The sequence below is a fragment of the Xyrauchen texanus genome, chromosome 17 (assembly GCF_025860055.1).
Source record: "Xyrauchen texanus isolate HMW12.3.18 chromosome 17, RBS_HiC_50CHRs, whole genome shotgun sequence".
In the NCBI taxonomy this organism is placed as follows: Eukaryota; Metazoa; Chordata; class Actinopteri; order Cypriniformes; family Catostomidae; genus Xyrauchen; species Xyrauchen texanus.
In genome coordinates this window covers 18,475,619-18,495,064 of record NC_068292.1, presented here as the reverse complement: position 1 = coordinate 18,495,064, position 19,446 = coordinate 18,475,619, and the positions used below count along the sequence as shown (strand labels likewise).

At 40.9% G+C, this 19,446-nt stretch overlaps 1 protein-coding gene across 1 annotated transcript in view; it reads left to right on the top strand.

Moving 5' to 3' along the window:
• LOC127657630 (rap guanine nucleotide exchange factor 5-like) overlaps positions 1–19,021 on the top strand; it is a 77,103-nt gene extending 58,082 nt beyond the window's left edge. Inside the window, exons 14-26 of the mRNA XM_052146497.1 lie at positions 5,174–5,271; positions 6,984–7,014; positions 8,326–8,404; positions 8,577–8,726; positions 9,415–9,512; positions 10,840–10,962; positions 12,826–13,004; positions 13,304–13,394; positions 15,821–15,871; positions 16,137–16,224; positions 17,258–17,322; positions 17,405–17,459; positions 17,954–19,021. Of these exons, the coding sequence (XP_052002457.1) occupies positions 5,174–5,271; positions 6,984–7,014; positions 8,326–8,404; positions 8,577–8,726; positions 9,415–9,512; positions 10,840–10,962; positions 12,826–13,004; positions 13,304–13,394; positions 15,821–15,871; positions 16,137–16,224; positions 17,258–17,322; positions 17,405–17,459; positions 17,954–18,072 (1,227 nt within the window). The 3' untranslated portion in view covers positions 18,073–19,021. The remainder of the gene's footprint in view (positions 1–5,173; positions 5,272–6,983; positions 7,015–8,325; positions 8,405–8,576; positions 8,727–9,414; positions 9,513–10,839; positions 10,963–12,825; positions 13,005–13,303; positions 13,395–15,820; positions 15,872–16,136; positions 16,225–17,257; positions 17,323–17,404; positions 17,460–17,953) is intronic.
• Positions 19,022–19,446: the final 425 nt, after the last annotated feature.

Sequence of the window (19,446 nt, the reverse complement as noted above, 5' to 3'; positions counted from 1 at the left end):
GCTTGAAGATCACCCACCCTCTTTAGAGAGGTAATAGCTAAGAGAAAAGCCATCTTGAACGCCAGGTCCTTGGACTGAGCCGACTGAAGGGGTTCAAGGGGGCCAGGGATAACCCTTCGAGAACCACCGCCAGGTCCCAGGCAGGAACCCTGGACCTGGTTGCCGGTCTCATCCTCCATGTACCACGGAGAAAACGAATGACCAGCTGGTGCCTCCCCAGAGGCCCATCACTCAGTGGTGCATGGAACGCCGAAATGGCAGCCACGCACACCTTAAGTGTGGAAGGGAGAGACCTGCAGAGAAACGATCTTGAAGAAACTCCAGAACTGAAGCCACCGGGCAGTTAACTGGATCTAATTCATGTTCTCTACACCAAGTGGAGAACACATTCCACTTGAGACCATATAATCTCCTAGTAGACGGAGCCCTAGAGCTAAGTATGGTTTCAACCACCCCCGCTGATAGACCAGCATTTAGGTACTGAACCCCCTCAGGGGCCAGACCCAAAGTTTCCACAGCTCTGGACGAGGGTGGAAGACTGTGCCCCCTGCCTGAGACAACAGATCCCTCCTCAGAGGAATCTGCCATGGCGGAGCTATCAGGAGTGAAATTATGTCTGAGAATGCCCTCTTGGTGGACCCTTTCCAGGACTCCCGGGAGCAGAGCGATCGGGGGAAATGCGTACAAGCGAAGCCTCGGCCAAGCCTGTACCATGGTGTCCAACCCCAGTGGGGCTGGATGTGAGAGGGAGAACCAAAGTGGACAGTGGGACGCCTCGAGACGCTAATAGATCCACTTCCGATGGTCCAAATTTGTCCCACATCAACTTCACCACCTCTGGATGAAGTCTCCATTCCCCGGGCCTCAGCCCCTGCCTCAACAGGATGTCTGCTCCTGATTCTGAACCCCCGGAATATATATTGCTCTGATAGGCAGTATTTTCCCTTGGGACCAAAGAATTATCTGATGCGCCAGTCTGCACAGAGGGCGCGATCTGAGTCCTCCTTGTCGGTTCAGATAAGCTACCACTGATGTATTGTCCGAACGTACTAGGACATGGTAACCTTTGATGTCTGGAAGGAAGCTCCTTAGAGCCCTGAACACAGCCAACATCTCTAGACAGTTTATGTGCCAAGAATGATGATGGTCCTGCCACAGACCCCTGGCAAAGCTGCCGTCCATGATCACGCTTCCAGCCAGTGAGGGAGGCGCCTGTCTAAACGGTTTTCCGGGGACATGACGCTCCCAACACTGGCCCTTGGGACAGGAACCAAGGTTTCATCCATATTAGCAGAGAACTAAGGCACCTGCGCTGCTACTCTGATTATACTAAATGGATTCCCCTTGGGGAAAACCCCTTGGTTTTCAGCCACCACTGGAGGGGCCTCATGTGTAGAAGGCCCAAAGGTACAATGTTGGATGCCGCTGCCATGAGGCCCAGCAGTCTTTGAAATTGCTTTACAGTGATGGCCTGGCCTAGCTTTAACCCGGCCACCATCGCCATAAGGGACTCGATACATGCGTGCCTGCATCGTAACCGAGTTCCACACAACGCCCAGAAACGTTGTGCACTGGGATGGTTGTAACACACTCTTTTTTGTGTTGAGTCTCAACCCCAAACTTCGAATGTGGCCAAGAATGACATCTCGATGCCGAACCGCCATTTCTCGAGACTGGGCCAGAATGAGCCAGACGTCAATATAATTCAGTATACGGATGCCCTGAAGTCTCAGTGGAGCAAGAGCTGCATCCATACATTTGGTGAATGTGTGGGGAGATAGTGCTAGGCCGAACGGAAGAACCCGATATTGGTAAGCTTCACCCAAAGCTAACCTCAGGAACCTCCTGTGACATGGAAGGATGGATACATGAAAATAGGCGCCTTTTAGATCTATCGTGACAAACCAGTCCTCGGATCTGATCTGACTCACGATGACAGGAATAGTAAGCATTTTGAACCTGAACCTCCTCAGAGACCGGTTCAAAACTCTGAGATCTAAAATTGGCCTCAACCCCCATCCTTTTTTGGAACTATAAAGTACCAGCTGTAAAAACCGGACTCCCTGTCTGAATGAGGAACACGCTCTATGGCCTCCTTCAGCAGCAGAGATTGCACTTCTGTTCCATCACCTGAGCCTGCCCCGGAACCACTGTAGTCTGCACCACCCCAGAGAATTTGGGGGCGGTGCCCGAACTGCAGTCTGTACCCTGATGTTATTATATGCAGGACCCATGCAGATATGTTGGGAAGATGATTCCATGCCTCTACAAAATCTACTAAGGGACCAGCCTCTCGAGGCTGGTCTCGGTGTTTTTCAAGCACTGTTCTCGACCTCCTGAAGCGGGATACCGCAGGATTTGGTCGATACAGTTCTTGTGACCACAATTGATGTGTGTTTTTTATCTTTTGACGTTAACGGCACGGTGTGCGCTTGCTGGAAATTGGTGTGGCCCGGCGTCAGAGACGGCGGAAACCGACACCGATTTCCTGAGGGCTCCGCCATGAGAACAACCTCGGTTGCTCTGCGGCGGGGGGCCTCCGAGGTTCTACCACCCCGTTAGGACCTCTTCCCGAAGCCCTCCTAGCCTTAAGGACGCCCCTCAGGTCGGCCCCTGGCTGGAGGGCTTCGCTGGGAGCGCTTCCTCTGTTGCCAAGCTCCTGGAGGAGGGGCTCTAGAGGAAACGCTCTCCTTTGCTCTGCGCTGCGCGAGGAGCTGACTGAAGGCTGGGGCTGATCTGTTTGCCCCACCCTACTTGATTTAGACTTGGATTTACGGGGAGAAACTGCTTGAACGCCGCAGATTGTTTCCTCGCCTCCTGAAACCTGTCGACGACCGATGTAACGGCGTCGCCGAACAGGCCAGAGGGCGAGAGCGGGCATCAAGCAAAAAGCTCTGTCTTTTTCTTTTATTCCCGACAAATTTAGCCACAGATGCCTCTCCATGGTCACCATAGCTGCCATAGAGCGCCAATAGCGCGGCCGCCTCTTTAGTGGCCTGGAGAGACAGATCTGCGGCTCTGCGCAACTCCGCGATATCTTCGGAGTTGGCCCCTCCCTCGTCTAAATCTTTCAGGAGATCGGCCTGGTACGCCTGCAAAATCGCCATTGAGTGCAGGCATGAACCAACCCGACCTGCCGCCATGTAAGCCCTGCTTATTAATGCAGATGTATCTCTGCAGGGCTTACTAGGCAGCGCCGGGTTTTAAGGGAAGATACCGACTCAGGAGAGAGGTAACCGCCAAAGCCTCCTCCACACCAGGCATCTTCCCATAGCCCATATCCCGTGCCCCTAAAACATAGCTGTAATCGACCATACTGGGGGTGGAGACACAGGACTAATGTGGTTTATCCCACGATCTCGAGATCTCTTTGTGGAGATCGGAAAAACGGCAAACCCCGGCGCTGGGGTTGTGACGTGTGCTGCAGGAAACGCTCGTCTAATTTGCTTCCGACGTGCGTTCCCTGCTCATTTTGTGGCCAGCTAATGTTAAGTCTGGCCACAGCACGCGTCACAACCTGAACTAGCTCCTCATAAGCCTGGCCGAAACCCGGCGTGCTTGGCTCACGGTCGTCCACATCAATGCTGAGCATTTCCACTTCCTCTGAAGCAGAGAGCTCGAGCATTGGGACCTGATCGTTGGTAGAAGAAGCCGCGACGCGGGCTTCTGCACCACTCACAGTAGGCTCGGGATTCTCAAACGAAGAATGAGAAAGTGCCGGAGCAGTCTCATTCTCATCTGCAAGATCCCGCTGCAAACCCCACGATCTCAATTGCCGCGCTGCCTCAACAGACGCGGGACCAGAACCGTGGGGAACGCGAGCCTGACCGTGCTCATCAAAGCACGCCAACCGGGAGCGCAGCACTCTCAGGGGTAGTGCTTCACAGCTTTCACAGGCAGATCCCTCGAGAGCTGCCTCAGTGCAGCTAGCGCTCCCAAACAGTTCACACACAAATCGTGCGTGTCCCTACCCGTAATAAAACGAGGGCAGGGGTGCACGCACTTCTTGAACTGTTCGGTGGCCATAATTCTTTTAAATAGGACAAACAACACCAAATAAGACAAACAATATACATAGAGCGCTTGCTGAAGAGCGAAAGCTAATGTGTGTGTGTGCCGGCGTCACTTTTATGCATCCGGTTATGCCGTCACATGTTACGTCATGACGCAACACCAATCAAGATTGGAATAGTTTAATTCATACTTCAGAGGCGCACGCTAAGGAGCGTTCCCCAAAGAGCCGTTTTCAACGACGCAGTGCGAGTTCCCTCGGAAGGGAACTGTAATTTAAATATTCTAAAAACCTCTGCTCTCTGTTTTAACTTGACAACGCTGTTTCATTCTCTTTCAGTTGTAACTCATTGGCATCTCATGTCTCAATTCAAAATGTAGAATTAGAGAATTAACTACTTTTCAGTTCAAAAGTTGGAATTTGAATTGAATTGGCCATTCCCCACAGAAAGTTGAACTGGAATTTGATTTGGAATGATAGGAAATGAAATTTACTGAATTGTAATTCAAAGAAGTTCAACCCAGTCACACTGCACAAATGAATTAGTCAAAGACATATTTTGTGACAAATAATTATTATTTAATTGTTATAATGTTTTACTAAGTATGCCTGTTTATTCCCTAATAATAATAATAAAAAAATAAATAAATATATGTATATTATAGACATAACATTTCTCACTTAACATAAATAAATAAACTAAAATGAACACAGCCATCAAAATATTGAGTTTTTGCTGTACAGCACCAGAAGATAATTTCCTAAAAATAGATTCAGAATTTGAATCTATTGATTGTTTAATAAATCAAGCAAATTACAGCATTCCTAGAAATGAATTGTTCTTCCACCATGGTCTGTAAAATGTAAATGTTTTAAATATAGTAAAATAAATTAAATACAAATTTCTATAGGTTGCTTTTTAAACATTATTAAATTTGTATTATATTTATTATTGGATATTAATGCTGTAAAAAGTGATGTGTTTTTACTGTAGAACATAAAGAAATTAAGTTTACAGTACATGCTTTTTTAAGTTTAAAGTTGAAAATCTATTCTTTCAAATTTGGCAATTTTGCTCATGTTCTCTTCTCATGCGTTTTTGGACCCAGATAAATGTTGCTTGCGATTGTATTTATATCTTGTGTTTGTTTCAATTTGTAGACCCTGTACAGATATGTTCTAGATGATCTCTATGAGTTTCCCTCCCTGGAGAAGGATTTTAAAGAACTTCAGAAACTTCTCCGGATGCAACGCAGACAGTGAGTCTCTCCATAACCACAACCAGACCACATGTGATGTAACAAACTACTCAAATTATGCATTTCCCCTCCACTGCTGACTTCTGGGAAGCACTTTGTTAAAAGAATCCATGATATTTTGAGGTGCATTCATTATCTTCACACAATAATGTCCCTCTGAGTTTGCACCCCCAAAAATACTAAATGAGAGCTGGAAAAATAAAAAGTGATGCCCTTTAAAAGACCCAAGTGCAATTTCAAGTTTTTAACCCAAAATGAAATGACTATGTCTCTCTGTTTGTGTGTTCCCTGGGAGACATGAGGAGAGAACAGAGATATAATAAAGGAGTGAAATCATATTACAAAGAAGCTGTTGTTTGTGATTCTCATCTCGCAGTGTGTTGACAGTTAAAGCCCTCATCAGTCATTTCCTGCTCAACAGACGTTCTGCTGTTGGTGATAACTGAGCTATAATTCATTTAACAGAATTTAAAAGGCTGTGGCTTTAAATGACCTGAGCTCAAGCCATTTAAAAAGTTGACAGTTAAGCCAGGGGAACAAACATGTTTTCTGTGTGAAATTCCTAGATTCATAACATTAATTCACAGCTAAAGGAACAACATATATATATAAAAAAAATCTAAAAATGTTACGAAGCGCAACAAGACACGTTCCCATTCTTTTTCAATGAGAGCAAAGCAACGTCCGGCAACATGAGTGACAGAGATCACTGGCTAAAAGATGTGGGCATGGCGAGCAACACAACAGAGTTGAGAAAAGTTTAACTTTATGCAAATGATGAGCAACATTCGGGAGTGACATCCAATGGAAGGAAGCCAGTGGAGCTCACGTCATCCATCTGTTGTGAGGTACTGGAGCCGAGTGTAGGCAAGACAGAGAAGTGAAGTTACTGTGAGCGATTTCACTGTTTTATATTATTTGTCTGTTCATGTTTATTATAAAAATAATTTAGTGGAAAGCATGTAAGAAATTGTCTGCATTCAAATAACTTTGTATGCTACCAGTTCAACATCTACTTATGGACACACCTACTTATTCTTTATATTAGCATTTTCCATGTTTTTGAATAAAGTAAGTACAACTATTTAATAACACAAATGGAAGTATGGGAAATACGCAGCAACCACTAAAAAAACACGAAAAACACATAAATGTTCATACAAATCAAAAACAACGTCAAAGTAGACCCCCTTTGCTTGGACTACAGATCAGCAAACTCTGGGCATTCTCAGCAATATAAATTCAGTCAAGTATGTCAAAACTTCCAACTAATGTACTGTACAAGAGCTCTGATCCAATATCTCTGTTTAGTAAGCATCAGTCCTGGCAATGATCTCTCGGCTATAAATCACACGGCTGCCAGTGCTTCATTCATGGCCAATGATTAATTAGTGTAGCATCGGAATATGGAGACCATAAAGCCCTCTCTTTTATCAGGCTGTTTAATGAGAATGAGGTGTGCAGGGATGAGAGCGTTGTGCAGTTTCATTTAGATGAGGTAATCAGTAAATCACCACGTGTCAAATTTTTATGTTAGCGCTGATCAAGAAGTCCTGATCTGAATGAGAAAGGGCTTTTTACGACCGCTCCTGGCAGTGTGTGAGGGATTCTAATGTTCAGCATTGATATAAAGGCACATTTATATTTCAAATGATCCCTCTTGCTCATTCCACACTTTGATTTCTTTCTGTCTCTCTTTCTCTCTCCATCAGCACGGTAGATGAGTACTCTCCGCTAAGGAAGGTAAGAGTTAAAGCCATCCGTGATGTTACCCACACAGAATGTCAATAATTCCACCTTAGTGTTCATAGTGACTGAACTCCTAATATTTTAAAGGGGCCTTATCGTGAAAAACAGGAATTTGCTTGCTCTATTGAATTTAAAGCTGTACACTATAAAGCTGCATATCTTAAAGCTATAGTAGTAAAATAGGCTGTTTAAATTTAAATGTCAGAGAGAAAGCTGAAAATGGTGACATTAAATTAAATTACATTCTATGACCCTTTTAATAGTCTCTATAATGTATTCTGTAACATTATGCCTCATAATTTCCTGGTGTGAATAATTATTGAAAGTTTTACTTATTTACCAATCAGAATCCATGACCAGAGCTATCCATTCTATAATTAAATAATCCTTATGTTCAAAATTAAGATTTCTTTTTTTTTTTTTATCCCCCTTTCTCCCAGTTTAGAATGCCCAAATCCCACTACTCAGTAGGTACTCATGGTGGCGCTGTTACTCACCTCAATCCGGGTGGTGGAGGAAAAGTCTCAGTTGCCTCCACCTCTGAGACAGTCAATCCACGCATCGTATCACGTGGCTCGTTGTGCATGACACCGTGGAGACTCATGCTGCTTTCCGCGATCCACTCACAACTTACCACGCGCCCCATTAAGAGCGAGAACCACTAATCGCGACCACGAAAAAGTTACCCCATGTGACTACCCTCTTTAGCAACCGGGCCAATTTGGTTGCTTAGGAGACCTGTCTGGATTGATTCAGCACACCCTGGATTCGAACTCACAACTACAGGGGTGGTAGTCAGTGTCAATAACTGCTGAGCTACCCAGTCTCCAAGATGAAGTATTCTTTAAAAAAGTTTTAACCAAATATAAAGTGTTTTATTATTTTGACTCCAGACAGGCCTCCTAAGCAGCCAGATTGTCCCGGTTGCTAGGGAGGGTAGAGTCACATGGGGTAACCTCCTCGTGATCGCTATAATGTGGTTTGCTCTTTGTGGGGTGTGTGGTGAGTTGTGTGTGGATACCACGGTGAAGCCTCCACACCTGCTATGTCTACGCTGTAACACGCTCAACAAGCCACGTGATAAGATGCGTGGGTTGACTGTCTCAGATGTGGAGGCAAATGAGATTCGTATATATATATATATATATTTAGATATATATATATATCTATATATATATATATAAGAATCGGTGGACCTCTCTCTATACACATCAGACTCTCAGTATGGCCTTGAGTTGTGTGTTAGTGAGTGTGTTTTTCTTAGGCAAAACTATTCTCAATGCTATTGTGTTTGCTATGTTTCAGAATAAAGCTCTCGTCCATCAGTTGAGTCTGAAGGAGAGCTGGCACCCAGTGAGAGGAGATCAGAGTGAGAGTAAGGAAGGTAAGCTCATAAAATATTCCCTCATATATCTCTCCCTCTCTCTTGGAGCACTCATACTGCCTGCAGAGCTGCTGGAGACCAGCGGCAGGTTGTTTACGAATAACAGCAGGTGAGAATCTTGTTTCACAACATTTTTATGTGACTGATGCAGTGCTTCTGTGTGTCTCCTCAGTGCTGTGTCGTGTGTACGTGACTATAGACTCATACGTGAGTGTAAAGATACACAGTGAGGTGTGTGTGCAGGAATTGCTGAGAACTTTGGCTGAACGGCTCGACTGCGCTGAGGATGACATGGTGCTGGTCGCCATCACATATACTGGAGGTCTGATCGCATTGAATGCCTGTTTTCATGTTGATTGACAAAGCTGTTGCTTACTATTTGTTCATGAGGCATCCCTTTCTGCAAGGTCCCTACTGACCTCTGTGGGCCAAATAATTTATTTCACTTCTTTATCTCTTTTCTTCTGTACACTACATGTTCAAAAGTTTAAATGCTCCCTTGTAATTAACATGTTTGGCAAGGCATCCTAATTCCAGTGAAGACAGATCTTGATGCAACAGCATACAATAACATCTAGAGAATTGTGTGCTTCCACTTTGTGGCAACCCCCTTTTCTGTTGTGTCTGTCTTGTGTGGAAGAACTTGACTGACCTGAACCTCACAAAAACACCTTTGTAATGAAATGGAACACAGGCTGCAAGCCAGACCACATTGCCCAATATTAGTGCCTGATCTCACTGATGTTTTTGTGTCTGAATGGGAGCAAATCCCTGCAGTCATGTTGCAACATCTTGTGGAAGGCTTCACCAGAAGAGTGGAAGCTGTTAGGGAGGATCAACTCCCTATTAATGGCAACAGTTTTAAAATCAAATGCATTTTATTGAATGGTATTTGGGTGTCCACATACACATAGTGTATCCTGCTGTATATGCTTATTCTCTGCCATTGACACTTCCTCACTCTCTCTCTATCTCTCTCTCTCTCTCTCTCTCTGTCTCTCTTTCTCCAGAGAGGGTTCTGCTTCAGTCGGATCAGTGTGTGTTTTCTGCTTTACTCAGCGCTGCAGATAGGCTGCACGCCTGCAGAAGAGACCTGACTGAGATCATGGTGAGACTGTTAAAGTAAATCTGTTTTCCACACAGAATAGTACAAATCTTAGAGGCCATATACTTTTGTAGCTTTGTATATATATATATATATATATATATATATATATATATATATATATATATATATATATATAGGGCTACCAATTTATTACAATGTATCTTTAATATAAAAAAACAAACTATAATAATCATACAAAAATGCATTTTTATATGATTATTGTATATACAAATGATCTTTAATTGGGGGGCTTTTATGAGCAAATATTGATATTTGTGATGAATTTGATTAATTAAGCAGTAAGTCATGCAATTATTTCAACACATTTTTAATTGATTGAAAGCCCCCCAAAAATGTCAGGGTTTCTTACACCAAGAACAGCCATAATGTAGTTTTTCAGGATAATTTCCCATCCTCTCTTTCTGACCCTATGAATTAAACAAGTCTTATGACTTCTGTAAACAAATTACTTCTGTCATGATAGGCTAACTTCCATCTACCAGTATAGTTTATGACTAAGTTCAGACATCAAACTACATGGGGCAAGCTAATAGGTTCTATGTACTTGATATCTGTCAGCCAATAGGTACCCTCACATGTAACTTGTTAAGTCGTCTCACATGGTGTAAGCTGATAGGTCCTTTGAAAAGTAATAGGGTAGCCAATCAACTTGCGTGCTCTCTCTTTGTCTAACATTTAAAGTCAGCCAGTTCTAAAACATACTCCTCTTCAGTTTTACATGTCTAGATCTGCTGTATGGGGATTATATTTATTAGTAATTGTGCGGCAGCATGCCATACAGTACATTATTGATGCAGCATGTCTTGGCGTTTGTCTAATTGGGCAGTAGAATGTCTGTGTGCAGTCTGTCTAACTGTAGTAAGTCTTCATACTGGCAATGCAGCAACAGCAGTGTTGCAGATCTAGTCCGCCAAGACCAAAATCCTATAACTATGTCATACCCACATCGACATGCTAAATCCATCAGACATTTGTCTTGACTGAAAACTGTTATCACAATTTCTGATTGAGCAGTTTTAGCTTACTATTCACAAATTGTGTCTGTATGGACAGGGTAGGGAACTTTGCATTGTGAACTTAAGAGTATGGCTGCATGGTATATTTAGTTAAAACCCTGTTTCTCACGCTGGTAAAAATGCACCTCTGTATGTTCTCTTGGACAATGTTTTTGACAGAGGAAAGTGGTCTATGAATATTACCTTGAAGTCAAAAAGTTTATGAACTGCTGAAAGTATCATAGAATACTACACTTGCACTGAAGCAAACGGATGAATGATAGTGTGATGTGAATGTTGTTCTCTGTCAGAGTCCCTTCACTGATAACGGACAGCTACAGCAGCGGTCAGTGAAGATGCTTAGCATGAACACATGGGATGTAGCTATTTCACTCACCAACTGTGACTGGAGACTCTTCAGTAATGTCCATGAGGTGAAGTCTCTCTCACACACACACACGCACACAATTCTGTACCTGCTAGTAGGTTATTAATGAAACTGTTTAGCACACAGGTAAACATGTACATAATTATAGTAAGTTAAATTATGAATTTAAGATTTACAATCATAACAAATATAACTAAAAAAAGTTTGGACAGTTTGAAAAATGCTAATAAAATAAAAAGGACTTATTTGTAAATTATTTTCACTCTTTGCTATATTGAAAGCACTAAGCACTATTGAAAGTTTTACCTTTTGAATTTAATTATTTAATAATTTATTTATTTTTAATGTACAGTAAATTCAAATCAGATGATTGCAACATGCTCCAAAAATGTTGGGACGGTCGAGTGTTTACCACTGTGAAACATCACTATTTCTTCTAATTACACATAGCATTTAGGCACTGTGGAATTTTCCCACGTTCATCCATTATGCAGTTCTTCAGCTGCACAATTGTATGGGTTCTTCATTGCCATATGGTGTACTTAATAATGCACAACACATTCTCAATTGAAGACAGGTCAGGACTGCAGTCAAGCCAATCTAGCACCCACACTCTCTGTTTACACAGCCATGCACTTGTAATCCGGGCAGTATGTAGTTTGAAGTTGTCCCGCTGGATAATGCATGGACGTCCCTGGAAAAGACAGTGCTGGATGGCAGTATATGTTGCTCCAAAATATTTACAAATTTTTCTTCATTAATAGTGCCCTCACAGATGTGTGAGTTACCCATGCCATGGGCACTGACACAACCCTGGCTCATAAAAACACTGGCTTTTGGACCTGATGCTGATAACAGCTTGGATGGTCCTTTTCCTCTTTGGCCCAGAGAACGCGACAGCTGTTTTTTTTTTTTTAACTATTTGAAATGTGGACTAATCGGACCAAAACACATGGTTTCACTGTTCTAATTTCCATCTAAGATGAGATCGAGCTCAGAGAAGTCAGCAGCACTTCTGGACAGTGTTGATGTAGGGCTTCTGCTTTTCATCTGTGGATGTAGCAGCGAATGGTGTTGACAAACAAAGGTTTACTAAAGTAATCCCAAGCCCATGTTCATGATATCCATTACAGATGAATTACGTTTTTTTTAGACAGTGACACCTGATGGATCAGAGATCATGCACATTCAGAAGTGGTTTTTGTTTTGCCCTATATGCATCAAGATTTGACTAGATTCCTTGAATCTTTTAACTATATCTTGGACACTGTAGAGGGTGAAATGCCAAAAATCCTTCCAATTTGTCTTTAGGGAACATTGTTCTCAAAGTGCTGGATTATTTACAGAAGCATCTGTTGGCAAATTGACAAGTCTTGAACGATCCTTAATCTTGAAGGACTAGGCTGTTTTTGGAGGCTCCTTATATACTATGACACAATTGCCTCATCTGTTTAACATCTCCTGTTTCACATTGCCTTCAAACTGATCAAATTGTTATTAGTCTTAAATTGCCCCTGACTCAAACATTTTTGATTGTTTTGCAATCATCTGATTTGAAATTACAGTACATTTAAAAAACAAAAAACAATTGAATTCACAAGGTAAATCATCATATGTGTAGTTGTAGTGCTTTCAATATAGCAAAGGGTGAACATAATTTACAAATCAGTCCTTTTTGTTTTTATAAGCATTTTTCAAACTGTCCCAACTTTTTTGGAATTGCGGTTGTAATAAAAAAACTTTCTTTCTTTTATAATCCAATGAAACTGAATGGAAGCCCCTAATAGAGTATGAAGTAATACAGGTTTCCTATTCATTTTTTACACAATAAGTACTGTAAAATAAAACAAGAAAAATCCACAACAAATTGTCAACAACAATAGTAATGCAATTTTCCATAACCCTGCAGCAAGAGCTGGTGTTTTTTACGCTGAGCCGCGATTCAAGCACTGGCCACACAGTGGCGCTGGAGCAGCTTTTACAGCGCTGTAATGAGACTCAGCAGTGGGTGATGACTGAAGTGCTTCTGTGTCCGACCCTCTGCAAACGTGTGCAGCTTTTCAAGAAATTTATCAAGATCGCAGCACAGTGAGTTTACACATTTGTTTTTCTTTTGACTTCTATTGTTTTTATACTGAGCTAATTATATATTCTATCCTTTAACCCTGCCCCTAAACTCACACAAACCTTTTTGCATTAAATTGTTTTATGGGGAGTTTGGTGATCTCCACAATGTTTTTACTGTCAGCATTATTTTACTGGTATCTGTTAAAGCCATTTCTTTTATCTCGTTCTTCTCAAAGCATTTGATGTACATATAAAAAAAAAAAAAATTCTCATTTCTTGTCCTCTCTTTCCATAATATTATTTTTCTCAATTTGTCTTAGCTGTAAAGAACAGAGGAACCTAAACTCATTTTTTGCTATCATTATGGGATTGAACAGTCCAGCTGTCAGTCGACTCACCCAGACTTGGGAGGTAGGATGATACCAACCCCAATACACCGACATACACCACAAATGTTTATGTGAGGAGTTAGTAGTGCAGTCACATTGTTAAAGGTGCAGTATGTAAGATTCAGAAAACCTTAATATTAATGACACCTGTGGCCGTTAAGTGAACTTCAGCCAGCTACCTGTTGCTCGTGCACACACTCCATAGGGACGTGAGCGAGCCAGCATCCAAAACATACAAAGAGACTGAACGTGATTCACCTTCATCATGCTGACAGATGAGGTAGCATAATTAAAATTACACAGTTATGTTTTGTTTTACTACAAATTAAATTTAACTCTCCAGTGCTGGAACAGGGCTAAAAACAGTGTGAATATAGGTCTGACTATACGAGACTGTAGTTTGAAGTAATCACTTTTCTTTGCATGATACATTTATGAGATAGACTATTAGGCATTAGCTAGCTACTAGCCAGCTTTATCAATAGCTGTTAGCTAAATTTGGTGGATGATGACAGTATCTGTTTATAAAATAGACTACATTATAAATATGTTGATATTCCATCACAACTGTAATTTTGATATATAGGTGCTATTGTTTTATAATAATGGATTGTATATATTTTCTGTATAACCAAGTTACATTACACTAATGAATTGAGCTTTTTGCATTATCTTGAACATTGTCTAGCATTAATTTTACGTGTTATTGTTGTTTACCTTGCTGAATAATTACAGATTAACATTGATTATGACAGTTACTGTGCAGGCAAGATCAAGTTAGCTAAAATTATACAGATCAATCCTTATGGCACTATATTTCACATGCTTTGCTGTTATGTAAACTTACCTGTCCAATAAGAAGAATGCCAATTCAGGGTCGGTTTTGACGTTTGCTGGATTCCATCTCTGAGATAATGTTACCTAGTGTTGCAGACAGTTGTCGCTGTTGAATAGCGGAAGAGAAGCAAAAGCAACCCACTCCCTTCGCATGAAAATCAGTCTACAGGCTTTAATTGGCAACCTAAAGTCCGGGAAGGACTTATTTTTTAAGTTGCGTTACAAACCGTTCACACATTGGCAAAAAAAAGGCAAATATTATGTGACAATTGTTACATATTGCACTGCACATTTAACATCAATATATATATATACACTCACCTAAAGGATTATTAGGAACACCTGTTCAATTTCTCATTAATGCAATTATCTAACCAACCAATCACATGGCAGTTGCTTCAATGCATTTAGGGGTGTGGTCCTGGTCAAGACAATCTCCTGAACTCCAAACTGAATGTCAGAATGGGAAAGAAAGGTGATTTAAGCAATTTTGAGCATGGCATGGTTGCTGGTGCCAGACGGGCCGGTCTGAGTATTTCACAATCTGCTCAGTTACTGGGATTTTCACGCACAACCATTTCTAGGGTTTACAAAGAATGGTGTGAAAAGGGAAAAACATCCAGTATGCGGCAGTCCTGTGGGCTGAAAATGCCTTGTTGATGCTAGAGGTCAGAGGAGAATGGGCCGACTGATTCAAGCTGATAGAAGAGCAACTTTGCCTGAAATAACCACTTGTTACAACCGAGGTATGCAGCAAAGCATTTGTGAAGCCACAACATGCACAACCTTGAGGCGGATGGGCTACAACAGCAGAAGACCCCACCGGGTACCACTCATCTCCACTACAAATAGGAAAATGAGGCTACAATTTGCAAGAGCTCACCAAAATTGGACAGTTGAAGACAGGAAAAACGTTGCCTGGTCTGATGAGTCTCGATTTCTGTTGAGACATTCAGATGGTAGAGTCAGAATTTGGCGTAAACAGAATGAGAACATGGATCCATCATGCCTTGTTACCACTGTGCAGGCTGGTGGTGGTGGTGTAATGGTGTGGGGGATGTTTTCTTGGCACACTTTAGGCCCTTAGTGCCAATTGGGCATCGTTTAAATGCCACGGCCTACCTGAGCATTGTTTCTGACCATGTCCATCCCTTTATGGCCACCATGTACCCATCCTCTGATGGCTACTTCCAGCAGGATAACGCACCATGTCACAAAGCTTGAATCATTTCAAATTGGTTTCTTGAACATGACAATGAGTTCACTGTACTAAAATGGCCCCCACAGTCACCAGATCTCAACCCAATAGAGCATCTTTGGGATGTGGTGGAACGGGAGCTTCGTGCTTTGGATGTGCATCCCACAAATCTCCAACATTTCTGAAGAATGCTTTCAGCACCTTGTTGAATCAATGCCATGTAGAATTAAGGCAGTTCTGAAGGGGAAAGGGGGTCAAACACAGTATTAGCATGGTGTTCCTAATAATCCTTTAGGTGAGTGTATATATATATATATATATTTCTTTGCCATAACAAACTCCACTAAAGCTGTAATTTGGCTTCATTCCTTCTACTTTTTATTTTTTATTTATTTTTACTGTCCCTTTTCCAGAAAGTCCCTGGGAAGTTCAGGAAGTTATTTTCCGAGCTGGAGAGCCTGACAGTAAGTGATTGTCTCATCAGGATTTTAAGTTGCCTCCTGCTAGTTCACCTCCTGTTCCCTCCTGCCAGAGAATTTTGTGCTATTTACGGCTCATTAGAATGTAATATATGAAGCCATAATCAGATCAGAGCCTGTGGCCTCCAGGGAGGAAACAGCAGGTGGCATTACAGAGGAAGAGATTCAAGACAAACCAGTACAAATTGCATTACAAACACACTTGTGCAAATATATACTGTACACATGAATGCTCTTCTATGATTTGCAGGACCCTTCTTTAAACCACAAAGCCTACAGAGATTCCTTCAGGAAGATGAAATCTCCCAAGATCCCATTCCTACCTCTGCTTCTGAAAGGTGAGGCGAGTAAAATGTTCTCTGACTTGTTGTATGCTGTTTATCAAGCATCAAACTTATGATTCTTAATAAGCTGCACACAACACCCACAGCAATGTCCTAACCGGGCGTGATATGACAAGTTTCAAACAACAAGCAATTTGTCTGTCCGCACTTAAGGGATTGTTCACCCAAAAATGAAAATTATCTTATCATTTACTCACCCTCATGCCATCATCCCAGATGTTTATGACTTTCTGTCTTCAATAACATAAATTTATATCTCAGTTCTGTTGGTCTATACAATGCAAGTGAATGGGTGCCAAAACTTTTACACTCCAAAAAGTACATAAAGGCATCATAAAAGTTATCCACTTGACTCCAGTTGTTAAATCATTGTCTTCTGAAGTGATATGGGTGAGAAACAGATCAATATTTAAGTCCTTTTTTGCTAGAAAGTGAATGTTAAAGTGGAGATTGACTGAGCAGATAGGAGAATATATAGTAAAAAAAGGACTTAAATATTGTTCCATTTCTCACCCACACCTATCCATATTGCTTTTGGAGACATTGACATCAATGGAGTCAAATGGATTACTTTTATGCTGACTTATGTGATTTTTGGAGCTTCAAGATTTTGGCACCCATTCACTTGAATTGTATGGACCAACAGAGCTGAAATATTCTTCTAAAAATCTTAATTTGTGTTCTGCAGAAGAAAGAAAGTCATATATATCTGGGATGGCAAGAGGGTGAGTAAATGAGAGAATTTTCATTTTTGCGTGAACTATACCTTTAAATTCAAACTGCTATGCAAAGGGTCACAAACACAGCTAGTAAGAAGAGATTTAAGGTTTTGTGCAGAGCGAGACTTTGGACCACGTAGAACATCTGATCAACAAAATGCTTCGTCACAAATGTTGAATTTTTTTTTGGAGAATAAAAACTCATGATTAGGATGCTTTGTGAGTCTATTTGGATGAGATTTTGCTAGTTCTCATTCCCACTTGTGTTTCTGTATTGACGTCTGAATGAATATCTTCTCTTTGATTAGATATTACCTTCATTCACGAGGGCAACAAAACCTTTCTCGACAACCTGGTCAACTTTGATAAGCTAGTAAGTGAACAACAGCCCTTGTGGAAATCATTTTTCTCTGAAATTAATTAAACAAGTTAATGAAGGTTTATTTTGTGTGCAGCACATGATAGCAGACACAGTGCGGATTTTAAGGCAGTGTCAGACAGATCACATGGGTAAGTGCTCAAATCACTTAAATCAGAATAATATATTGTAAAACTTAAGGTGACGTGTGTAATTTGTGTGCCACTAGCATCAACAAACTCAAAAAGAATGACTGATTTCAAACAGGTTTCCTAAATACCACTGCTCCCAGCCCTTTGCCATTGCACAAGTCCTGTTCCATACGCATGCCATTGGTTGGGCCAATTTGCTATGTCAGACCACTCAAGCACTGCAGAGCCACAGTGCTTACACTTTTCTGGGAAATCAATCTACAAAATGCTCACTTCTAGATAATAACCTGGTATAAAATAGTTATGTAACATTGAACAAAAATTACACACGTCACCTTTGATTTGCTCAGCTCTGAATATATTTGTGCATTAGCCAGATCTGCTTCTGCTGTAAAAAAGTAGTTTTGACCTAGTTAAGACATACTCTTTGCTAAGAGCATAACTTTGGTTTTGGAGGTGCAGATTTGATAGGCTTTGAATTTTTCATCAATCAGGAAACATGCTGTGCCAGAAGGACAGTGTAGAGGTGAGAATGTACATCAACTACCTGCACATCATCGACAATCAACAGACCCTCTTTGAACTCTCACACAGACTAGAACCCCGTACATAGAACAACACATGGGTCCCGATCCACTACTGAAAGAGATAGGACAAAATCCTTCTTCTAAAAATGAAGTCTGTGGTGAGCAAGTCATCCACTAGGGGACACAAACACTTGCATCAATCAAAAAGACTAGAGGCAGAGTTTCACACAACCAAAGATCTCTCTGCAAGTTACAGTATAGTACACAAGTACACCGGTAAAAGGTATAGTTCACCCAAAAATTAAAATGTGTTCATTATTTTCTTACCCTCATGTTATTCTAAACCTTTATGATTTTTGCTTCATAGAAGAAATTTATAGAGGTTTGGAACAACATGAGGTTGAGTAAATGATGACATTTGTTATATTTTTGGGTGAACAATCCCTTTCAGTTATGTGAAGAAACTGAAACTGAGATATATAAAATTGGCTTCAGAAAGAGCAAGACATCTGTAAAACAGTTACAACAGGTATGAACAATTAAAACAGTCCAGTATTTTATATGTTACAGTAAAGATACATCATAATGGGATTCCAGATGGTGTTTTTGTACAGCTCACTTACACTCGGTAGTGTAGAACACATTATTATTATTTTTTTTCAGCCAATCCACCACTTTAAAAATCAGGAATTTCAAAAGTAATTTAGAACAACATTTAGTGGAGATGTTTGCATATACATATATGGGAAAATCATATGGGGGGCTGTTAGAAACATACTTTGTAAACACGAGGAAAAGATGCAGTACTGTAAATGTGATGTAGTTGGTCTGAAGGATTTGGAAACACCATTGATTGACCATTCTGATTGTTCATGCATTTGAGTTTCACATGTAAACTCTGTAAATACAAAAATGTTTTTTTTTTTATATAAATTACAAAAAAATAAAAACAGGCCAGAAGGCAGTGACTGACTGTAGCTGCTGTTTGCACAATGTTCTTTGTCAAGAGCCTGATATTAAAGAAAAATACTTTTTTTGCCACTCCTCTTTTTTTATTTGTGTAATTAGTTGCAATAAAAGCTATCTTTAAACCTACAAATAAGATAAAATTTGATAAGTTCAAATAAAACTGAGATAATAAAGGTACTTAAAAGAGATTTATGGTTGTCTTCTAGGATTACAGATCAAACATACTGAGGACTCACCTTTTACTACTGATTTTAAATTTTTGTCCAATCAGATGCTCTAGAATGAGAATGCCCCTCCCCTTAATACCACCTGAACCTGACTAGCAAATAGCAAATCATCATCACTGTGATGTAACAAAAGTGTATTGGCTTTTTAAAAAACAGAGACAATGCCTGCGATATGTCCTACCCAAACTTCCTGTTTCAACTGGAAATACAGCACATAGTGTTGGGTAGATTACAAGTAATCCTTTACTGATTACAAATTACATG